We start from the raw sequence: 24,082 nt of genomic DNA, 5'->3' as shown, positions 1-24,082 counted from the left end.
AAAGCAAAAAACATTCAAAATGAAACAATTCAAAAATCCAAAAACATCCAAAACATTCAAAAAACATTGCAATAAAATTGTTCCTTGTACATAAACATCGATCCTTCCTTGAAACAAACAAGACATGGTGACATATATCTTTGACAAAAAAGATGTTGTTTGGCTGATAGGAACTTGATCAAATTATTGCTATATATATTCAGTTCCTATGTCACTCCAAGATATCCACAAGTGATTAGAGTGGCCAGGATGGTTTTGGATATCTTTTTCTTTGTGTCTGAGGATTTATCCAATGAAGTTCTAGGGTATGTACTAATGGTGTCTACGTGGGAAGTTCACTAAGCTACAAAATCCTATGCAAAATATGCAGTCATGGATCCCTATTGGCTTGCTGACTACATCGTATACCTCGACCATCTACATATGAACCAAAATGTTGGGTTACTTTCCTTATCTGTGATGTTTGTTTACAAGTGCAATGTTCAAACTTGGTTTCTGATACCTCAACCAAGATCGGTACTACCATGTTCAATGAGGATACAAAGCACAATGAATAAATCCATGGATCGCCATTCCATCTCATCTGTATATATTGCATTTCGTTGCATATCACCCATCCATATGTTCTTTCATACATTGTAGATATTTTATGTGCATGCATACACAAGAAATAGGGTTGCTACAAGAAAGCTAAGTGTGAGGGACTATCCTTAAACAATCACGACGACGTACTAAGTCCTCCATACCTTTATCTCACATTGACTTCCCCGCCTCACCCTCCCTATCTAGGTCATCATAACTTAGCACCCTGCATGGTGTCCCATCCAATCGATCACACCCAGTTCATCGCAGTCCATCTCTAAAAGGAGCGGTTGTGTAACCTATATCATCTAGGTCATCTTGTATGCAAAATTGTGTCTCCCTTTTCAATCCAACTGCCAATTGATCAACCTATCAACCACAATCTAAAACAGACAATTACATCAATTGTCTCAGTTTCAATGAGTATTTTGCTTCAGATACCTTGAATTCATTAGGCAATTACATCAATTGTCTAAGTCTCATCAGGTCCATTTGACTCACTTACTTAGACTTTATCCTGATCAGGTCCAATAGATTTCTTCTCTGGCTAACACCTTAGACAACATCTCTTTTAGCACCTTCTCTTGACTGAAGTCTTTCGCATTCATCCCATCAACGAATACTTTCCTATTGAGGGCCTCCAATTCTGCTTCAAGTAGCTCTTTCTCCGAGAAAATATTCTTGAAAACCTACTTATTCCACACTCTAAGCTAATCCCTAATAAATGATATCTTTTTCAAAAAATAGTAACTAGGTGTACCTTTAATATAGCTACAATGATTCCACCATTCTTCCAGTCGCCCCCTTAATGATTTGTCACTCCACCATTTATTCTGGAACTTGAAGTACCCGCTGCCACCTTGAATAGCGACACCAATGTCCAGCTATACCGGATAATGGTCGGAGAAACTAAAGGGCAATACTTTCAATGATATTTGAATCCCTTCCTTCATCCAATAAAATTACCGATCTTGAATCTGTCCAGTCGCTCTACAATGTTGGAGAAACCTTTCCTCCTATTTGTCCATGTGAACCATCCTTCTGTCGGTATACAATCTATGACTTCACTTCTTTGCACAAAGTTCCTGAAATCCAACATGTCCTTTGTCATTTTGTTCGCCCCACCATTCTTTTCTGTGAGATCCAAAATCGCATTGTAATCACCCCCCATTATTGTTTTTATTGCCGCTTGCCAATAGAGACTGATATAACTCCTCATAGAGATTCAATTTCTCCTGAGATTGGGTGGGCCCATATACATTCAATAATTTGAAATCACATTCCATGTTCTTGCTACGCACCAAACATGATATCCAATTGCTCCCATCATTTTGACACTCCACTTCAACAGAAGTCGGTTTCCAAAGCAAACCCAATCGTCCTGCCCAACAACTGTCGGTTGGAAGACACCATTCCATTCTCTAACATAACTAACAAATTTATCCCCCTCCTCAATGCTACATTTTGTTTCCTGCAACAATATAATATCACATGCTAGCTTTACCAGATGTCGTTTTAACATGCAATGCTTGTCAGGGGTAGTTATTCCCCTGACATTCCATGTAATGATCTTCATTGCTTCCCGAGGGAGCTCTTGACTCCCTTGATACTTTTCCATCTAAGAAAGTCTGAAATGTTGAGAAGGCCCTACTCAACCGCCTCCTCTTCTCTCTTAGTTCAGTTTGATTTTCTCCCCCTGTTCGACTTTGATTTCTCTGCAATAGTGCTCAGTGATTGGCCAATACTCCGTTTATCCACAATCCCTAGTTTTTCGCCCTCCGATTCGGCATCAGACAAATTTTCATTCTCCGACTGCGCCGCAATGTCTATTCTGTCCCCATACTCTACTGGATCAACTTTTTAATCCAATATTGGGTCCTCTTGTGCCCTCAATTCTTCCAGCCTCGAGGGAATAGATTGTAGATCGTCTTCCTTCTTTTTGTATTCAAGACACGGTATAGTTTCACAGTTTTCGGCATTCTCTTTTTGCTTCGGCCTCCATTCATTATTTTCTTTCTTTGGGATCTTGTAGTTGCTTGTGGACTGGTTCTGCCTACCACAATTTAGACAATAATATTTTTCCTCCTCTATTTCCACCGACTGAATCCACTCCAACCCATGCGCACATAATTTAACCTGCAAGGGAATTTTTCTAACTGCTGCCAATTGTAATCTCGCGTAAATGTAAGAGTCTCCAAGAGCAATTTCTGCATCGATATCCATCAAAGTTCCTAATGATCTTCCAATTTTTGCCAGTGCTTCCTCTGTCCAGTACTCCATCGGGAGATTGTTTAGGCAAATCCACAACAATTTATCATACAGATCTATTTTTAGCAGATTGAAATTCCTATGCCAGCGTTGAATGTATAAGGGTTTTGAGTCCATTGACCACAAACCCCCCTCCAACACCTTTTGTCGCTCTTCCTGAGTTGCGAAGATGACAATGAAAAACCCTCTGAGCAGGAATTTGGTGATTTGCGGCATGTGCCAAGTATCCTTGATCCTCTTGCGATCCGCCGTAGCACCGATAAACCTGCAAATGATAACTAGGTCTTTGAGATACTCCACATATTCCTTAATTTCTTCCTCAACATTGATTGTTTGGATGAAATCCTGCTCAGCGCAATTCAGACTCCTTCCTTTCCCAGCGTTGATGGATGGTTCGCATTCCTCATTCCTTGCTCCCTGCGAAATCTCGCTTTGCCTTTTTCGCTCCATAATTTTATAATCTCTTTCCTACCTCCTTAAATTTTGATATATTCTAAGTCTGCATTTAATTTATTCTATTTTTATTTTTAATTATATTTAATTTATAAAATTATTTCAATTATCTTCCACTATATCTCTATAAAATTGATATGTTTCATTACTTGTAAATCTTAATAAAATATAAAATTCACATTAGCTTTTTATCATTATATAATTTAATATTTAAGTTGAGATTATCCTTGCTTAAATGATTGTGTTTTTATAAATGATTATAGTTTGAATCTAATATTAAATATGTTACTTCACAAGATCCCTTTCTATCTATATATCCATCTCTTTATCTCTATATATTACTTTCTATATCTTCATCTATCTCTCCAAATCCCCCTCTATCTCTCTATATCTCTGCAATCTACATCACTCCCTCTCTCCACCTTCTATATATTTATGTGCCTCTTCCTCTCTAACTCCATCTTCCTCTATCTCTAGACTCAATTCATTACTCTCTCTCCTTCTCCCTCTTCCTAGGCCCCTACATCTATATCTCTGCCCCTCTATCTCTATCTCTATCCCTCCATATTTCATTAATTCAAATTAGTTGGAGAATTTCCTTTATCATCATTCTGCGGCAGCATTTGGATCAAGTCTTGTAACAATGGGATAGTTAGATATGGCAGATCTTATATGGATTTCGAAAGGATATTGGAGTTGGTGGTCTTTATGTTGAAGATGAAGTAGAATTCTCGAGAAGGTGGGAGATTTTGAGAATTATACAAGTAATCTGTAAATAGTATGTCATTTTGTCCGTCCGAGCAAAATTATTTCCTTGGGGTTTTTCTTATTTTTCATCTCTATTGTCATGGATTCTCCAATTAGACTTGCGGCCTAGAAAAAAAAATGGCTTTCTTACGTTAGATCACTAAAAAATGTTAGATCAATTTCTTCCATAGGTTGATTATGTATGCAGTTAAAGTTTTTTTGGGCCCAGAGTTTATCCTTGCCGATCACAGATATCGTGTGAATTTGGATATTTCAGCTATGTCTTTTGCTACAATTCTCTACATGGGCGAAAGGAAAAGGGATGCAAAAATTTTGTAGCATCGTATTTTCAAGGGAACTTTTCTTGGAGAATTGGATAAGATGGATGGTAAGCTCACAATCTCGCATCCAGGTCAATACTTTGTAGTTAGAACTGAGATAGGGGAGGTCCCAAGGATTCCAATTCTTACCATTTGGAATCAAAAGATTTTTGAGGCTAGAGAATTTTGAATTAGGAGGGGCCTGGAGTTTCTAAAGAGATTCATGGATTTTTTTGCCTAAGGGATGGGTTGAAAGAGTTATAGGAGATGAAGTAAATGAAGATGAGGGGTGGGTTTGGAAATATAAACATGAAGAATGTCTAGATGGTTTGGGAAGCCCAGATTCCTCTGATGAAGAAGAGGATGAGGAGGAGTTGACTCTTGAACAAGTGGAGCATCTTTCAGTGGCAATTGGCATCGCTCAAGGGAAATCACTAGCATCGTCTCATGAGCCAAGAGGATGAGGCAAGGATGTCTTTGGTTTTTTGTTTTAGACTATTATTAGCCTTTGTCATTTTGTTATTTTTTATTCTCATTTTGTGAACTAGTATGAATTTGGGAGATAGGGCCATTTGGCCTATTTTCTATGTCTTGAAAACAATGTATTAATCCTTTAATCTAAAATAATCCTTGTCTTCGGTCGTTTACTAAGCAAAAAAAAATTAATAAATTTAACATTATTTGATTTCTCAAAGTATTATAGTTTTGATGTTTTGTTTTTTGTTACAAAAATAGTAGTTCTTTTTTTTCATAAAAAGATTGAAATAGGTGGAGGTATGTGGAAAATAAAACTAAAGAATTATAGTTACAAAAAAATAGTATTCAATATATAAACTAAGGATAAATATTACATATCAAAGTGTTGCAATTAAGCATCATAGCTATGAATTTCTAGTGACAACATAGATTGATTAAATAATTCCTACCAAGTAGCCTAAAATTGAGAGCAACAATACTACCTAGAATGCCACCTGACAATCAATCAATTTCAAAAACTGTATTTAATAAATATTATCCACCTCCACCACTCTAAATAATAAGTCATTATTTCATCTACCTCCCAACTAATGAAATAAAATGTTTTGTTACAAAAAAATGGTGTCACTCTTGAGACTCAACCTCGGGATTAACTCAATGGTCTGGTCACTTGTTGTAAATGGTTACTCAACCTTTACATAGCATAAAGAGGTGATCTTTCTCTCCTAAATTTGTAATATCCAAAAAAAAATATAAAGCTAGAAAATATAGTTTTAAGGGTCTAACATGGATTCTTGTTATTTGAAGTTGTTAAAAGGACTTGAATAAAGGATACTATGATTGTTATTTTATGTAAACCAAATAATAAAGTCCATTAAGCTAGAAAATATAGTTTTAAGGGTCTAAAATGGATTCTTGTTATTTGAAGTTGTTAAAAGGACTTGAATAAAGGATACTATGAGTGTTATTTTATGTACACCAAATAATTAAGTCCATTAAGTAAGTAATAGACATCTCTAGACAATATAAAATAATTATAGACATCTCTAGACAATATAAAATAATTATAAATAATGATGATCACCCATATTGTACATATCTATAACATCAAATTACATTGCTTTCTTATAAAAATAGTCAATCTATGAACATCCTTTTATGTCCACTTATTAATATCAATAAATTAAAAACTAGATATGACTATATAATTCATATAACAACAATTTTTATAAAACATTTTCAAAATAATCTTTAACCATTTATATACAATTATTTTTTTTGATAAAAAAACATTTCCATATTTCATTATTTATCTACAAAAATTACAATTTAAACAATCAGATCAATTTAATTTAAACATTACTATTTCTGTTATAATAAACATTATTTTTCAAAATCATACTCTTCCATAACCACAAATTTGATTTTCTGAATAGAATTGAACAAGTTCTTTTAAAATATACATCTAACAAGAAACCAGCAACCAATACGATATAGGCTGTTCTCTATTCTATTTGGACAAAAAGATAAAAAATATATTAATTAATAATGATGGTTCTAAAATTTAGGCGAACCATCCCCACATACGTTTGTCCATCCCAGTTACATATATTAGGAAGCACAAACATTTTATTTAAATGCTATTAAATAGGAACATGCTTCATAAGCTGTAAAAATCTGTATTCTATTGAGCTTCCACTGGCTTTCAATCATGGTGTCACAATACCTGCAATATGACGATGAAAGAAACCGTCATAAAAAAAAATCCAAATAAGAAAGAAAACGATTTTGAAGGGATTGAGATGAAGATATGCTTACTTCCGCATCGAGTTTGATGAGGAACATTTCTACCGCAACTCTCGATGATGCTCACCACTTGGGTCACATTGATGGAGGCAGCAATTTCAGGGGTGACCTTGGGACACACGCACGACATGTCGGCGCTCCTGATCAGCCCACAGCACGCCGCAGAGGGAGCGTTGCCCAGCAATATCGGAGCGCAGTTGCTGACCAAGCCCTGTATCTCATCTCCACACTGGTCCCCTCTCACTCTACTCACTACAACCCCCAACATCATCACAAACACAAACACCAACACCAATGATGCTCCCACCCTCGCCATTTCTTCACTCTTTGCCAATGCAATTTCAGCTATGGTGAGAGGGCTTTTTATAGCAGATTTGTGAATGTCTGGAATCAGATTTCACAGATCACATTGGATTGACGAAAGAAGTGATGAGTTCGAATCAGGAGAGTAGAAGGAAATCAACATTGCATAAGCGGGTCTTTCACGTAATAAACCAGCGAGAGAATCGGAGGTTAATGGAGTCGCAGTTGATTTATTCACTCCGCTTCTCACGGAAGTTCGTGTTGTCTTTCTGGGTTCTCGAATTATCAGTGCACATGCGTACGCAGAATGTTGAATAAACATGCCGTAAGCGGGTCTTGCACGTAAACTCAAAATAATCTCAGTTGGAAACTGATTTGGAACCATAATCTCACTTCCAAGGCTAATTTGTTTTGGTGGGCTACATGCCATGGAAAGATCCTCATTCTATACAACCTCAACCACATGGGCTTTTTTATTTCTAACATAAGCATTTTGTGCAAGAAATTTAAAGAATCATCAATCAATTTGTCCCTTTGCTTTGCTTGAAATTTAGGCAAGTTTTCATTAATAGATTTTTAACTTAATGTGTTTTATCTAATTTTAATAATATTGATACAATTAAAATTAAACAAATAAATAATATTATTTTAAAACCTTCAAATATTGGATAGAACTTTGATGGCTCATCTATAAGTAATCTAGAGCAAGTTGATGGAGGAGTTGTGCCCAAATTTGAAAGGGTAGGTCAATATATTCTTTTATAAAAAAATTATGTATTTATTCAAATAAAAAGGTTGAAGCTCATACAACATTATTGGACATTATTTTCACTAGAAAGCTCAATATCTTTGACTTAGATATATAATTACATGTATGTATGTATACATACGTGTACACATATACATATACGTGTATGTATGTATGATTATTTATATATAGTTGTTTAAAAGAATATAAATGATTAAAGTGAAGTTTCAAAATTTTAAAATGATATTTTAACCTTAAACTGGGGATTGAGCAAAAAGAAGCCAAATGATTTACTGCCCATGCATATGAAGAAGAGCAATATGCATGTTTTGAAGAGGATTTTTCTTCCATTACCCGTCTTTTTCTTCGTGGGCAGCCCTTCTTAATATACATAGAGGCAATGTTAAAGGTAGGAGGTATGATACATAGGAGGGAGGCATAATTCATAGACGTACAAGTTATTCTTGGCACACATAACTAAAATAAGGACGCACCTCAATAGACTCTCGATATTGAAATCATAATAAACCCGGTTGTTCACCTCCCTCCTCTCGGTCAACTTCACACTATTACTCTCAATATTGAAATCATAATAAACCTGGTTGTTCACCTCCCTCTTCTCAGTCGACTTCACACTATTAGCACTTGATATAATACCTTGAAAATGGACATCGGAGGGCAACAAATTGTTCAAAACCATGTCCATGGGAGCTAGGGTTCATAATCCAATGAGGAAAGTTAAATAAGTTCTTTCTCAGCCTTTAGCTTGGGGTTGAAAAAAGTTACTCCATGTGTTGTTTGTGCCCTTTTCAACCTTGGAGATGGGGTACTCTTTTCAGCCACTAGGAACATCATAAGTGTACTTTGTTGTGACTTTCTTGCTTGCATTGTCGTCGTAGCCACCATGATTGGTAGCGCTGGTTGTTATTCCATAGTATTACTTACTATTTTAGGGAGGATTATTCTTGAAAAAGGAGAGAAGGATTACTTACCAAGGAAAATAGGAGCATATCAAGTTTGAAGGGATCCAAAAGGATATAAGTATTAAACATTTCAGCCAATGATTTAAAGTTTTTTTTTATGACTTTAAACTTGTCAATAATCACTCTCCATTCGATACTTGAGTGAAATCAACCACCTTATCCTTTTTCATAAGATCTCTCTTAAGGAAGGTGCATCAGGAAGATTTCTATGATAAAGGGTATTTGAAGAAATATATTCCAGAAATAATGACATTGTTTACTACAGGCAAATCCTGTTTAAAATAATGAATTAAGTACTGATTATTTACAATGGATAATTTAAATAAAATTTAAATATTAGAAAATTACCTGCATCAATTGCATTTCTAGCATCTCTTCTGAACTGTTCCATAATTAATTCAATCTCAATGGCATTTAAGAATCTGGGCCTAGAAAATATGGCCTTTGACGCATCCAACATTAGAAAGTTCTAGTGATCCAATATCATCCTTCTTATGGCAAAAATAGGTGCCATCTGATTGGATTGTTAGCCTGCATTATTAATCTGTCCTCTTAGAATGTCAAGAACTGGACTGCTAATAATTAGATACTCAAAATGTTGTCATAGGTGATTTGTGTAATCTCTTTTAAGTATGTGAGAGGAACAACCTAATGATTATGTGTGAAATGATTGAAGTGCTAACAATCTCTGACTTAAGGGCAATAAAATATTTCTTGAGCTGATGAAATAGCAGATTGAATGAAGGGTAAATTATAGAAAGTTTTACTATTTTTCATGGAATGTTTCACTACAAAATGTTAGCGACACTTAACATGCATTGGAAGCTCTCCCAACCTACAAAAGCTGTCAGAAAACTCCACCACCCTTGTCATGAATAGCCTTCACTATACCTTTGCAGGCTTCCACCTCTATCTGCATATATTTCAAGACAGCACATGTCCTTCAAGAAGAACGACTAAACCTTAGTTGAATTTCAATTAAACTGTAGGGGCGGGGGAATGACAATACTTTTTATATATTTGTATAAAATGATTACATTTTCTTCTTAGTTTTAGGTTAATAGAAACTTATTTTATTCATTTGTTTAACTTTTACATGTTTTAAAATCAACAGGTATAGAAATTAGTCATAGGAGAGGATAAGAAAATTACAAATGGAAGAAAATGATTAAATTGTTCACAACCCAAGATGGTCAATTTTGTTGCAGATATATTCATGTCACAAGAAAATACAAAAATTATATTAATAATCCAAAAACAAGGGTCATAATCCAAGTAAATGGAATTACCTAACTAACTTTTACATAATAAATTCTTGAACTCAGTGAACTAACATCTTACATGTGCTTATAATGCCTAGTTTAAACAAGAAAAGAAGCAATCATGGCCACATTCTTGATATACACAAAATCTATTAACATACTTACAAACTAGGCTAATGTCCATGCATATAACAAATCTAAGGCAATAAAGGCACTACCTTTGTCTAAAGAGAGTCTTCAAACCTATGCAAAAGAGCTACTACCTAAGGTCTTATTTATGTTATTTTTCAGCTCGAGCTCTTTTGCCTATTGCACATGAGATAATTTCTTACGGACCCATAAAATATGCTCAAGAATATGCTCTATGAATTCTTCTGCTTTAGCACTCCTCTTGTTCTCATTACTGATATCCCTCAACTCTGATATACCTCTAGGGTGTGCTCTGGTAACATTATCAGAAGGTGTTCTTTCGATACTCCTGTTCATTGAATTATTGTAGGCAAACTCTTCTTGTGCTAGGATCAAGTCTCAACTTCTAGTTTTCTCTCTAACTAAGCATCTCAACAAATTTCCCAAACTTCTATTTACCACTTATGTCTATTTATTAGTCTATGGGTGAAAAGTAGAAATGAATTTCAAGTCTGTCTTCATCTTCTTCCAAAGTGTTCTCCAAAAATATCCAACAAAGTTAGTATCTCTGTCAGAAACTATGCTCTTAGGTAATCCATGTAATCTCACCACCTCCTTGAAAAATAGGTCAGCAACATGCACTGCATCGGATGTCTTCTCATAGGATATGAAATGTGTCATCTTCAAGAATCTATCTACCATTACAAAAATATAGAATCATTTCCTCTCGGTGTCTTATGTAATCCAAGTATGAAATTCATGCTTATGTCCTCCCAAGGTCTCTCCAGAACTGTCAAAGGCTTATACGATCCAGCATTCTGACTATTACCTTCTACAAGTTGAAAAAATCTACAGCTCTGAACAAATTTCCTGACATCCTTATGAATCTGAAGCCAAAAGTAATTCTCACTAATTAAGGCTATTGTCTTATCAACATCAAAGTGTTTGTCTAATCCTCCACTATGCTTCTCTTTTATCAGACTCTCCCTCATAGAGCTCCTAGGTATACACAATTGAACTCCTCTAAACAACACCTCATCTTGAATGAAATAGTCCAACCACTTACTTCTATCCATCATAAATGGTTCCTTACTAACTTTCCAAGGTTCTGCAAAATTTGGGTCATCCTCATACAAGTTTTTCAATTCCTCAAAACCTAATACCTCCAATCTCATTTCTGTCAACAAATCCCTCCTTCTACTCAAAGCATCAGCAACTCTATTTGACTTCCCACTTTTGTGCTTCAACAAAAAGGTATAACTCTGCAAGAATTCCACCCATCTCATATGTCTCTGATTCAACTTACTCTGATTGTTCAAATACTACAAAGCTTGGTAATCAATATACAACACAAACTCCTTGGGCAACAAGTAGTGACTCCACTTCTTCAATGTTTGAATTATGGCATAAAACTCTTGATTATACATAGAATATCTTCTTCTTGCATCATTAAAATTCTCACTAAAATATGCTACTGGTCTACCTTCCTGATTTAACACTGCTCTAATTGCATTCCCACTAGCATCACAGTCTACTTGAAATACTTTGCTAAAATCTGGTAAAGCGAACACAGTCTTCTCTATAACCTTCTACTTCAGCAATTCAAAACTCATGTTTTCTCTGGTTTTCCACTTGATATCTTTCTTAGATCACCTCTCATTGTTTCTATGATAGGGCTACAAACTGAACTACAACTTCTCATAAACTTATGGTAGAAACTAGCCAACCCATGAAATGATCTTACCTCTCCAATGCTCTCTAGTGTAGGTCATTCAACAATTACTCTTACCCTCTCAAGATCCATCTTCAATCCATCCACAGATATCACAAATCCCAAATAGAATAACTCTTCCTTCATGAAACTGTACTTCTTAATGTTTATCAACAACTTTTTTTCTCTCAACCTTTGCAAAACTTGTCTCAGACACAATATATGTTCTTCCTTGGTTTTACTGAATACCAAAATTTCATCCAAATATACAATAACAAACTTACCCAAGAATTTCTTCAATACCTCATTCATTAACCTCATGAAAGTACTTGGTGTATTAGTCAATTCAAAAGGCATCGCCAACCACTCATATAGTCCTTCATTTGTCTTGAATGTTGTCTTCCACTCATCTCCTTCTCTGATTATGGTTTGATGGTATCCACTCTTCAATTATATCTTTATGTAGTATTTGGCTCCACTCAAACAATCCATTATGTCATCCATCCTAAGTAAGGGAAATTTGTACTTTATTGTGATCTTGTTTATTGCTCTAAAGTTGGTACACATACTCCATTCTCCATTCTTCTTAGGTTCTAACACTGTTGTTACTTTACAAGGACTCAAACTTTCTCTGACCAAACCTTTCCTCAACAATTCATGCACTTGTCTATTCAATTCCTCATTTTCTACTGGTGTCATCCAGTATGCTACTTTATTAGGCAAACTAGCTATGGGAATTAGGTCCATGCAATGATTGATACTTCTCACATGGAGTAATCCATCAGGCACATTATATGAAATGATTCCTCAATATTTTGTTAGCAACTCCTTTATCTCCTCTGGTTCTTCTTCTTCATGCTCTAGGTCTTCAATCTTCTTAGGAACTATAGAAAAACATACATTCTAATGTCTCATCTCATTCAGGAATTTCCTCCCATCCACCAAACAAATTCTAGCACTTATACAAACTTCACTCTTCAAAGGCTCCTCCAAGGGAAACAAGGTCTGCTTCATCTCATTTGCAACAATAGTGTATATGTTCTTCCTCCCATCATGTATTGCTTGTCTATCCAACTACCAAGGTCTACCCAACAAGATATGACAAATATTCATAAGCATAATACCACACAAGACTTCATCATGATACAATCCAATTTTAAGTTTCACCAAACATTGTTCACTTACTAGTATCTTATGATCATCCTAAATCCATGCTATTTGATAAGGTTTGTGGTGCTTCAATCTTTCCAACTTCAACTTATTCACCATCTACTCCAAAACTAGATTATATGAACTACCACTATCAATAATGACTTTACAACACTTACCGAATACCTTACATCTGGTCTTGAAAAAATTCCTCCTCTGCAAGGGCTATTCATCCTCTCTAATATAACACAAAGCTCTCCTCATCACCAACAATTCCCCATCTTTTAGTTTATTAGTTGATCTAATATGGTCTTCTTCCACCAATGTTGTCCTTCTAGTGTTCTCTACCTTCCTACATTCAAAAGCATGATGTCCTTCTCCTACGCACTTAAAGCGAGTTCCTCTAAACACTCTTTTATCATGTATGTCATCATCTTTTCCATAATCCTCATTCTGGTAACCATCAAGTTCTCTTCTCTAGTAAAAATTTCTATCATCCTTCCAATATGAACTTCCATTTCTGGTAGCTTCCTTGTCTTTATTCTGATCTTTATAGGATCCTCTTCCTCCAAAGTAGCTTCTTCCTCCGAAAAACCTTCCACCTCTACCTCTTTGCTTTTTCTAATATCTGTTTTTCAACTTCTCCTCTACTTTTAGGGCATATTGATAAGCTTCTTCAAAACTCTACAACTTGATTAGTCTGAGTTCATCTTGTATAGACATTTACAACCCATTCAAGTACTTAGCAACTTGTTCAATCTCATCATTAGTATGTCTGGATCTAATATTCAACTTGTAGAATGCTTTGGTATACTCATTCACACTAGATTCATTTTGCTTCAGGTTCTGCACCTTTCTAAATAGGTTCACTTGATAATCGGCAAGCATAAATGTTGATTTCAACTTGTTGACCATTCGCTCCCAAGATTTGATCTTCTCTTTACCTCTTCTCTATTTATCTACCTCCAAATGTTCCCACCAAAGAGATGCATGACCTTTCAACTTAGTGCAAGAATGTCTTACCTTCTTATCTTCTACGATGCCTTCAAAATCAAAATTCTTTTCCATCTTCATGATCCAATCTAGCAATTCATCTAAATCAAACTTGTCATCATAATCTGATGGGGTAAAATGTGGTCTAGTATTCGCTCTTGACAATGCTCTTATAAACCTCTCTTCATCCAGATCATTCGCTAGTGGATTTTCTCCTTGCTCTCTATCTACTTCCTCTTCTTCATCATCACTCACATCTTCAACATGTTGACCTCTTCTCTGGTTTGTTTCAACAACTTCCAACTGAGTTGCAATTCCTCTCAACATTTCTATCATAGCAGGGTCTGCATTCCCATGTGCTCCACCACCTCTAACATTTCCTCTTCGCACCATATTTATGTCAGTCCTTTGTAGCTGCAAACTGAATCCTCAATCTCCCACCCTACAAAGAAATCTTACAGGACTCTACAATCTCCATAATAAAAACTCGCTCTGATACCACTTGGTGTAGTCACGACTAGGAGGGTCCTCAAAGAGAATAGTCTGGACTATGCAACAAGATTTAACACAATAGAAGCAACATAATTTGATGGAGGAAATGCATAAAAGACTAAATTCTATCATGAAAATCAACTACAATCTACCGACAACATGCAGGCTCACAAGATTCGGCACATAGACCTGATTACATAAATACCCACATATAATATTTGAGCTTAGGAAAGAATTCGAGCCAACTCCAAATATCCTAGCCTTCTGATTATTCTTCTATCTTCTCATAACTACTTTCTAAATGCTTAATTAAACTGATTAATATGATCAATAATGATCTGCATTGGCCCAAGATGAAACAATGTCGATGAACAAGATGAAACATGTAAAACAACAAGTTCAACCTTCACCAAAGATTCTTCTAGAAAACCCATAGAATTAAGTGTGGATCCAAGGGAAGGTCGGCCACATGCTAAAGAACATTGGAAACAATGAACTAAACCTCTGTAAGCTATAGAAATGATCCACAAGGTTCACCAATAGCAAATAGGTCCAAGCGGTTCTGGTATTCCAAGCCAGAAAACTATCTTAGATTCCAGAAGCGATAATTTGCCGAAAAAAGATCCAAATTTCCTATGGAATTAGGATAAGTTAGATGAACATGTCCATGAACAAAACCTAGCTCCGCAAGATCCATTGAAAAAATGGAAAAAAATGTTGATATTGCAAAAAAGAAAACAAACTAAAAAGAAAGTGTTTTTGGTTGATGCATGATTGCCATGAACCAAGGATGTTGCTGCATCAATTATACTTTCATGCTAATAGGAAACTCATGTATTTTCTTCCGCTTCCCTTTTTTTTAATGCATGAATGTAAGGTTTGCAACTAACAACCCAATTTCACATAAATATGGAAATGAAATGAATCATCTTCAATATATAAATTATGCATTACATCTGATATGTAAATGTGTCTAATCCAAGTTATAACTACATGAAATATGATATACAAGTCTTAGGCTCTCATGCCCATCTAGCCACAATAATATTAGATATGGTCTATGAAATATAATCAATGATGTCTCTAGTCACCACTAACCCTAACAGTCATCCACAAATCCAAGAGACAAGAACATGGTTCAATTTCTTTTATGCCCAAGCATGAAGCATACACTTCCCCTAAATTCTTCTTTCTCAAAGAATACCCAACCCTACACGAAATTCCTAAAAACTTGGAAACTATAGGCAAGATGGAATCCGATGAAACTTAATATATCTACATGTATTTTTAGCATAAACATGTAATGTCCTACTATTAGGAAATGGCAAGGAATATATAATGTACTAGGCAATATTCATCTATTTCAATGAAAAAAATTGACTTTGGCCAAAGCACTAAAACTCGTGTATTAGTATGTGAATTCTAAAAACAAGATCTACTCTTTGTAAGCCCATACTTAGCACCTATCCTAGAAGGTAAACCCAAAACATGAATAGATAAGTAAACTACTTTACTTAACAAGACAATTTGACCATAATATGCATAAACCAATCATATAAATAACTTATATTCTTTTCATGCAAAAATGATACACATCGTGATTATTAATGCACTTCAATTCGTATTATGAATTCATGCAAGATATAATGCAGATGCATACACTAGATAAATTTCATATTTTTATAACTATTTTCCTAAGGTTTATGTAGCTCAATGCTATACAATAATGATACAATAAGAATCTTTTTTATAAACTTAAGGGAAAAATATTACCTAAAATCAATTACTAGTCTAGATAAAGTTCAATATAAGTCCCCATTGACAAAGAAACTTATTCTAAAGCTACACTTCAAATATAAGCAAGACAAATAAAAAGCTAGATTATAGGTAAATTATACCTATGAGAGTAAGAAAATAATCATCATAGTAACCCTAGCTCAAGTTATTCCTGAATAACTTGCTCTTTATCAATAACAATATAATTTCTATGATTTCTATATCTTTGTAATATTTGATGAAATACCTTGATTTTGTATCTTAAAGGAGATGTATCTATTTCGTAATCAACCATCCATTAAACTAACTTGTTTCGAACAAGTAGGAAGACTAAAGGTAAGATTAAACTAAAAACCCACAGTATTATCATAAACAAAACTATAACCAATTCCTAAGATTTTCAAATTGTATAAATAAGAACACCTATTAGTTCAATATTAATTTATATAAGATAAATTTTATTCAAATTCATCATTATTATCTAACAATAATCAATATTTATATAGTGAACTTAGAAGTATTAGAAATTCTAGCTATGGGAAAAAGCCAAGGAATCATAAACTCACTTCAATTCTCTTTAGTTGTTAATTTGGTAATGTAAATTATTTAAATAATCTATTAAATCTATGAGCAATGAGAAGAGGCAGCCTATTCCTAATCCCTAAGTGATATATTAGTCAATAAATCAAGTATGAGTGTAACCATTTTTTATGAAAAATAGCAATCAACATGGGGTGATCTAGAAAAGTCTTGATATATAATATATTCAAAAGGATATACAAATAGGCCAACTACCAACCATTTTGTGCAACTCTGAATGAGATTATGGTCATCCTATGAAGTAATATGAGGATTTCATCTACAAAGGTAGTGACTGATAATGAGTTTGATTTATCAACATGAAAAAATAGAGGGGTAAACATCCATGTGGCTCAAGAGAGATAGAGTTGGAGACATTATTATCCATATGATATTATTTTGTAGAATGAAGAAAGCTACTCTACCCACCAGCTAAGTTGATCCAGTCCTTTCAATTTGATTTAAGAAATGAGAACATTACTTATTTGGCTGAAATACTTGTCCTAAATATAAAGAAGTAGATTATACATAAATAAATCTGATATACATGGAACTATTATAATACTTAAAGTCATTTCTAACTAGGATTGAGTCATGCAACACTATCACCTTTTGTAATATTCATTAACTAAAATGAAATAACTCAAAATCTATGTATGGAAATTTAAGAAGATTTGTATAAGAGTAAGTCTAACCTATTGGTAATCGAGACTTCGGACTGTGCCTCTTTATTTCTTATTTTATATTGTTAAATATTAAAAGGAAGTTAAGGTAGCAAAAAAAATTCCTACACTAACCTTGAGAGGAGAGGTGCGTAGAACTTTTTATGTGTTTACAATAGTTGTAGAAAATTAATAGAAATAAACATAAATAACATGCATACCACAAGTGATTTACATGGGGAAAACCCTTTTAGGAGAAAAACCCCACACTTCTAAAGTTGTCCAATGTATTATATAGAAATAAACAACATAATAAAATATACTTGCAAAGCAAGCTTCTCATAGGATTATCACCAACCAAAGGTCTAGAGACCTAACTCATCAGTTATAAGACTCTTACACACAACCTCCATCTCACACACCTAATCTATAGGAGATATGATACATGAAACTGTCAAATGGTACTAAAAAACCATGAGCTAAAACCACCCAAAAAGTGGCACCAACTTATCTCGCACCAACTTATCTCCAACCAATATGTCCTATGATGTTTCAAAACACACACCAATACATGTAACTCTCTTTTATAGATCTCATTTATTGGTCCAGCACATTTTTATATTTCCCATTTCAAGAGACTCAACTTTTGGAGGTAATAACTTTTGATTTGAGAGTATGATTAACGAACCGTTTGAAGAATTAGAAATCTCATGAAATGTTCTATCAAGATGTATCTAGATTTGTTGATTGCAACCACTTTTAGGCCCATCTAGAGCTTCTAAGGCCTTCAAACTTAACTTTAAAACTTATGTTCACAACTTTCAAAAATATAAAATTTAATATCCTCAAATCTAGACATGATCTTACAATGAAAAAATTACAAGCATGATTATTTAGCCAATCTGTAGCTTTGGAAAAAAATTCAAACCAATCCATGCTCAATTATAAACATACTATCAATAGTAACCTTATATAAATGCAATATTTAGACACCATTATCCTAATTTTCTCACACTTTTTGAACACCTTGTAATTGCAAAGGGAGTGTAAAAATTATAACTTAATCACTAAGGGTCATGAGGCACATAGAAATTGAACACCATCTAAAATTCTCTATGCTAATAGCCTTACTTAAAGAATCTGCAACAATCATCAAAGTCTCTACCTTAACAAGCTTCACCCTTCCATCCTCAACTATATCTCTAACAAAATAATACTAAACATCAATGTTCTTGGTCATGGGATGAAATGTTGGATTCTTAGCTAGGAAGATCACACTTTAACTATCACAATTAACTATCATTGCACCTTTTTTTATTCTTCCATTCTCTAACCCTCCCATAATTTTGAGAGAAAATGTGTACTTCAATCCTTTGTATCCTCTCATGAGGACATACTGAACTCCCTCCTTGTGACCCATCCTCATACTTCTAGTGATAAGGGAATCATGCTACTAGTCCTCATATCTTGGTATCCACTATGTTTAATTTTTCTTTAATATAATGTGGCTTCTTATAGTCATGATAGCATATCAAAGAGGGTAAAATGCAAACACATAGATTTATCCATACTCAACTACATTTGAATTTACCCTATCCTAGCCATTAACACACACGGACAACAATTTTTATTTGTCTCTATTATTCAAATTTTGTGAAGTAAATGATTGTGATACATTCTTGCCTTTAATTTTATTAGTTGTATATATTATGATTATATAATATAATAATTATATTTTAGTAAAGAATTATCTAATGCATGAATACGGTTTTATCAAGATATCACATTGAGTGAGAGTTAATCTATTGAGGGGTATCTTTTCCATCAAAGTCACCTTGAGCATGGTATTTGCCTCCTATCTTATATCATACTTTTAAGGGTTTAACATTGATGGATGGTCTAATTTTAAAAACGATTTCATTACTCGATTCCCACTTATGCTCAACCAATTGACAATAAACCTTTGGTATGTAAACAACTGTTTAAAAACTCGTTCCTTGCAAAAGCAATAGGAATTTGGGTTTTTTAATTTAATTTCAATTATTTGAATCCCTAAAAGAGTAAACAAAATTACAGCCTAAATTGTCACAAAATATTAATATTCATTGCTTACTTACAAAAGAGTCAAGAATGATCAAAGCAATGTACTTCACAAAATGAAATACTAACTTGACTTTACTTGTAAATGTAGATTTACACACAAAATGTTTGGAATTGATTAGAGCATTATAAATAATAAAGACGTAACTGAATCAGGCTTCTCTAGATTTAGACAAAATTCATCTTCTCTATAAACCCATCATTGAAATTAAACCCATAACTGGGTAGATCATATTGAAATTGTTGGCCTCTTTTTTTTGCTCCTAACATTATTCTTATTACTCAACCTGTGAGCCATAGCTTTCTATGTCTTTCCTCCGTAGCAATAATTTTTATTCTCAACAATAACATATTTGAAGTATTCTTTTGCCCTCTTTAAACTTTGTGACAATCCGCCACCATGCATCGATCTCACATCCATCTTCTCATTTCCCAAAACAACACACAAAGCAACTAAAGTTTGAAGTCATGAAACCTTCCAGGATCACATTGAAAAGGAAATATTATATGTATATACCTCCCTTACCTATTATTTGATTAAATACATGTATATATCCTCATGAAATGATGTGCTATAAAAACCTAATATGTTGTTGCTAATGACTTAGTAGATAAATGACTTCTTTCATGCCTCCTCTGAAAATGGCATTGAAATAGAGATATTAAAAATTATTTCCTTTATCTAAACCCTGTCCCAAAGCTCTCATTTTGGCACAGGTAGGAAGGATGCTGGTAGAGAGTCTGGAGTCTAGAAAAATCCTTTTTAACCAATGTATTTTTTGCATATTCTACAACGGAGTCATTCTTTGAGGCATCTCGTTAAACATTTCATGTGCCTTGTCTATGCTTCAACATTTTACATCCATGTCTTTTACAGTGTTTCCAATAGTTATGATGGACATCCCTACCTAGTTTGAAAGCTCCCTGAAGATGCAAAAATCAAGCCTGAGATCTTGTGAGAGAAGATCTAGAAAATTCAACATCTAACAATGAAGTGCCTACAGGAAAATAATACATGCAAATCAAAACAAACAATATGCACACACATGAATTTAGCAAGAATTTGCCTTCATTGCACTCCTATCTATCAAGGTCTTGTGTTTGAAATGGATCTCTCAAAAGCACTACATAAGATGCTATGAAGATCAAAGATTTGAAATATTAATGTAAATGATATGAAAGCTCTGAAAATCAAAGAGATGATGAACTAGAATGCAAGAAAAAGGATTTGAAAATGCAAGTATACAAATGATAGAGAGATTTTTGCCAGGGTTAGAAATGAGGAGGAGCAAGGTAATTATAAATATTCTCAAGGTGAAATCCAAGTTTTAGGATAGATGTGGGATAAAAGAGTGGGGTTTGAGAGTTTAATCCCACATGTGTGAGGCGGATGCAAATGGGTAAAGGAGAAAGCATGTAAATGAATGATGTTGCATACATGAAATATGTTTGTAAAATAGAGAATAAGAATATAAATGGAAAATAATATTATTAAATGGATAAATAGAATATATGATAAAATGATAATGGATAAAAGAATGATATTAATAATGGATAAGTGATTTATAATAATTTTACTGAATTATAAAAATATTAATGGGTAAATAAATAATTGTATATGATAATAATAATGAATAAATAATATTAATGGATAAAAGATAAATAATAATAATAGTAATAGTGGATAATATTGATGATAAATGATAAGAGATGGAATAATCCATGAAAATAAAGTGGGTCTACTCAGTCTTAGGATGACAAATTTTATGTGTCTACACTCCCATTTTGGCATAGGTCGCATGAAAATGAGATCTACTCAGGTAAAAAATCTATTTGTTATAGTTAGAGAACTTACAGGTGGGAGAAAATAGTTTGAAAACTTAAACTTTGGGTAGGATTAATAGGGGCAAGTAAGAAAAACAAGATGGAGTTAGGGGACCCACAACAACCACAAAAAATTAATGGTGATTATTTTTCAAACGAAAACGGACGAGAATGAACATTAGAGGGCCCACAACACACCTAAGTATTTAAATCTTAGTGTGTGTTGTTTAAGCCATAGTGATCTTTAGAAGATATGAGGACCCTCTACGTAGACTTGCATAAAAGAACTTGTATGACTAAACAAGGACCATTGTGAGTGACACATTATAGAAAAATATGATGAAATTACATTGAATTTAGAAAAAATATGTTTTGGACTCTATGTAATTTTGGATTACCTACCACTGATGGGAAACATGTGAATAATAACCTTGATGGATTACCAGATCACAAAAAAAAGTCTCTCACAACATTACAACTGAATGAGAGATCACGGCATCTCGTCTCTCATGCTATTACAACCGAATGAGCAAGAGATCACTACATCTCTCAAACATCATTTTCACACAAGATCATCCTAAAGTCACACCCAAGCAATCACTCTAATACCAAATGAAAAAGAATGATAAAAACTTTTTTGATGATTTGATGTACATTTAGCATGTTTAAATTAGGGTTACATGTAGCAGTTTGAAATAATGGATGCTTACAACTATCTAACTACCACCTATAACTTGATATAATCAATTAATGCTAACATTGTCTCAAGAGGAATCCATGGTAGCATAAGTAGCTTAAGAAGTTTATAGAAGAAAGGAAAATCTTAAAAGGTTGATAAGACACTAATAATAATGAAGAACAAGTATCAAGGTTAGCCCACTACTTTCATGTATGGGTCAGAGGTCAAGCTTATTACAGACATAGAAGTTGGACATCTAGACCTAGAGGGAATGAAGAAATATGTGTTTGGAGAAAATACCACTACAAATTCAAAAAGATAGATAACTCAAGGTTATCCCTTGTAACCTATTTCCCACAACAATACAAACTCTAGAGCTAATCATGGAATTGGCCCAAGACTAGAAAAAGGAGACAAGGAAGTGTGTGGATTTTAAGAGAACTATAATAATTTCCATTAATCCTAAGATGGTTGCCCAAATATTTGACCTACCTCCATATGAACAACTAGTCCAAATCTTAGAGAGTGAAGCTCAAGGTGAATATTAAGAAGATGTAGATAGGAATAAGAGGCACTTGAATAGTCTATAAAATTAGACATCATTCATAAATCAAATCTAATTACAATCTTTGAGCTTTAGAGAGACCACAATCTTTGAGCTTTCATGCAAACATAATTATGAACAGTACTACAATACAATTCTAAAAGCAGCATTACTACAAATCAAGAAAGATTCAAAGAATAATGTGTTGGAATCCAAGAACACTGAGAGGGGGAGGGTGAATCAGTGTTCTACCGGAATATAAGATTTTATCCTTATCAAAACATTCATTCATCAACTAATAAACATAAATACATATAATTGAAACAAATAATGTCAGCACATAAATGAACACCATAACATAGAGAGTTTATATGTAGAAACCCTCAATGAGGGAAAACCATGGTGGGATTTGTGAGCCACAATATCAGTTCACTGGCCATATGAAGAGATATTACATATAATAGGGACCTGCACATGTAGGAAGGCACACTGCCTAGAGCACATTACTCATCACAAAGAGTCTCACTGGCTACAATCACTTTCGGATACAAAATAGCAAAATTGAACTCATATAATGCATCTATTATGCCTGATTGAGTTTCGGTTAAGGCTCTGACTGTTCCGGTTCTTAAACCCTAAACCCTTGCCGAAATAACATACACCTTAGAAATCATCTACAGATCATTACAGAATATTGCTTTCTCATACAAATGATCTCGCATACATAAACTTCGCATGTCAGATCTTGTCTCCAAGGTTATATCTTAAATGACCTAATAGACTGACTTATATACCCTTACAAACGTTTATGCCATATGTTGTCTTATATACAAAATGATAATACATGTCAGCTTATTACAAATACATATGAATTATAAAATGTGTTGTCGGTATACTATCCTTTGTCAGATCTCCAAGTGATGTTGGCTTCCCATACCGGTACCTAGTTTGTCGGTTACCATGAAATCCTTGATGCTGGTAAGTGTCTGTCGGTGAGCCAAAATATGTTGCCAATGTTTCCATCAATGACAACATAAGAAACTGAATGAGTTTCAATTGCCATCAATCTCCCCATTTGGCATTGATGGCAAAACTCATGTAAAAAATGGTTTCTATCAGCCTTGTCGAACCTGGAATGTGATACTACTCCCCCTGAGCTATATATGCCATCTCATCCATACATATTTCTCCTTCTCTTTTTCACATACATCACTCCCCCTTTGGCATCAATGCCAAAAACTGGTACAAAGAATGAATAAATCAATGAAATTTTGTACAAGGGAATGTCTTCCAAAAATACTTACTAGAGTTGGATGAGCTTGAAGATCTCCAAGTAAGCATTCTTCAAAAACTCCAAGTGTATCCCAACTAGATTTGAATGTCCCTGAAATTGACACAAGTCCATTTAGGGCATATGTTGTTAGACACAATGCGCCACTGAGAGGGGGGGTGAATCAATGGTTCTCAAACTTTTCCCTTTAACTAGCCTATGTGC

At 34.1% G+C, this 24,082-nt stretch overlaps 1 protein-coding gene across 1 annotated transcript; it reads right to left on the bottom strand.

The window, feature by feature from the left end:
• Positions 1 to 6,373: 6,373 nt before the first annotated feature.
• LOC131856016 (uncharacterized) lies at positions 6,374 to 6,977 on the bottom strand. The gene is made up of 2 exons (XM_059207072.1): positions 6,666 to 6,977; positions 6,374 to 6,573 (listed from the first exon to the last, which is right to left on the bottom strand). The coding sequence occupies exons 1-2, from the start codon at positions 6,967 to 6,969 to the stop codon at positions 6,557 to 6,559; spliced, it is 321 nt and encodes a 106-aa protein (XP_059063055.1). The 5' UTR covers positions 6,970 to 6,977; the 3' UTR covers positions 6,374 to 6,556.
• Positions 6,978 to 24,082: the final 17,105 nt, after the last annotated feature.

The sequence above is a fragment of the Cryptomeria japonica genome, chromosome 6 (assembly GCF_030272615.1).
Source record: "Cryptomeria japonica chromosome 6, Sugi_1.0, whole genome shotgun sequence".
In the NCBI taxonomy this organism is placed as follows: domain Eukaryota; kingdom Viridiplantae; phylum Streptophyta; class Pinopsida; order Cupressales; family Cupressaceae; genus Cryptomeria; species Cryptomeria japonica.
Note: the sequence above shows the minus strand (reverse complement) of the source record. Positions and strands in the feature narration are given on the sequence as shown.

Excerpts from the sequence above, each read along its gene's own strand:
- LOC131856016 (XM_059207072.1), bottom strand. The coding sequence starts at position 6,969 with ATGGCGAGGGTGGGAGCATCATTGGTGTTGGTGTTTGTGTTTGTGATG.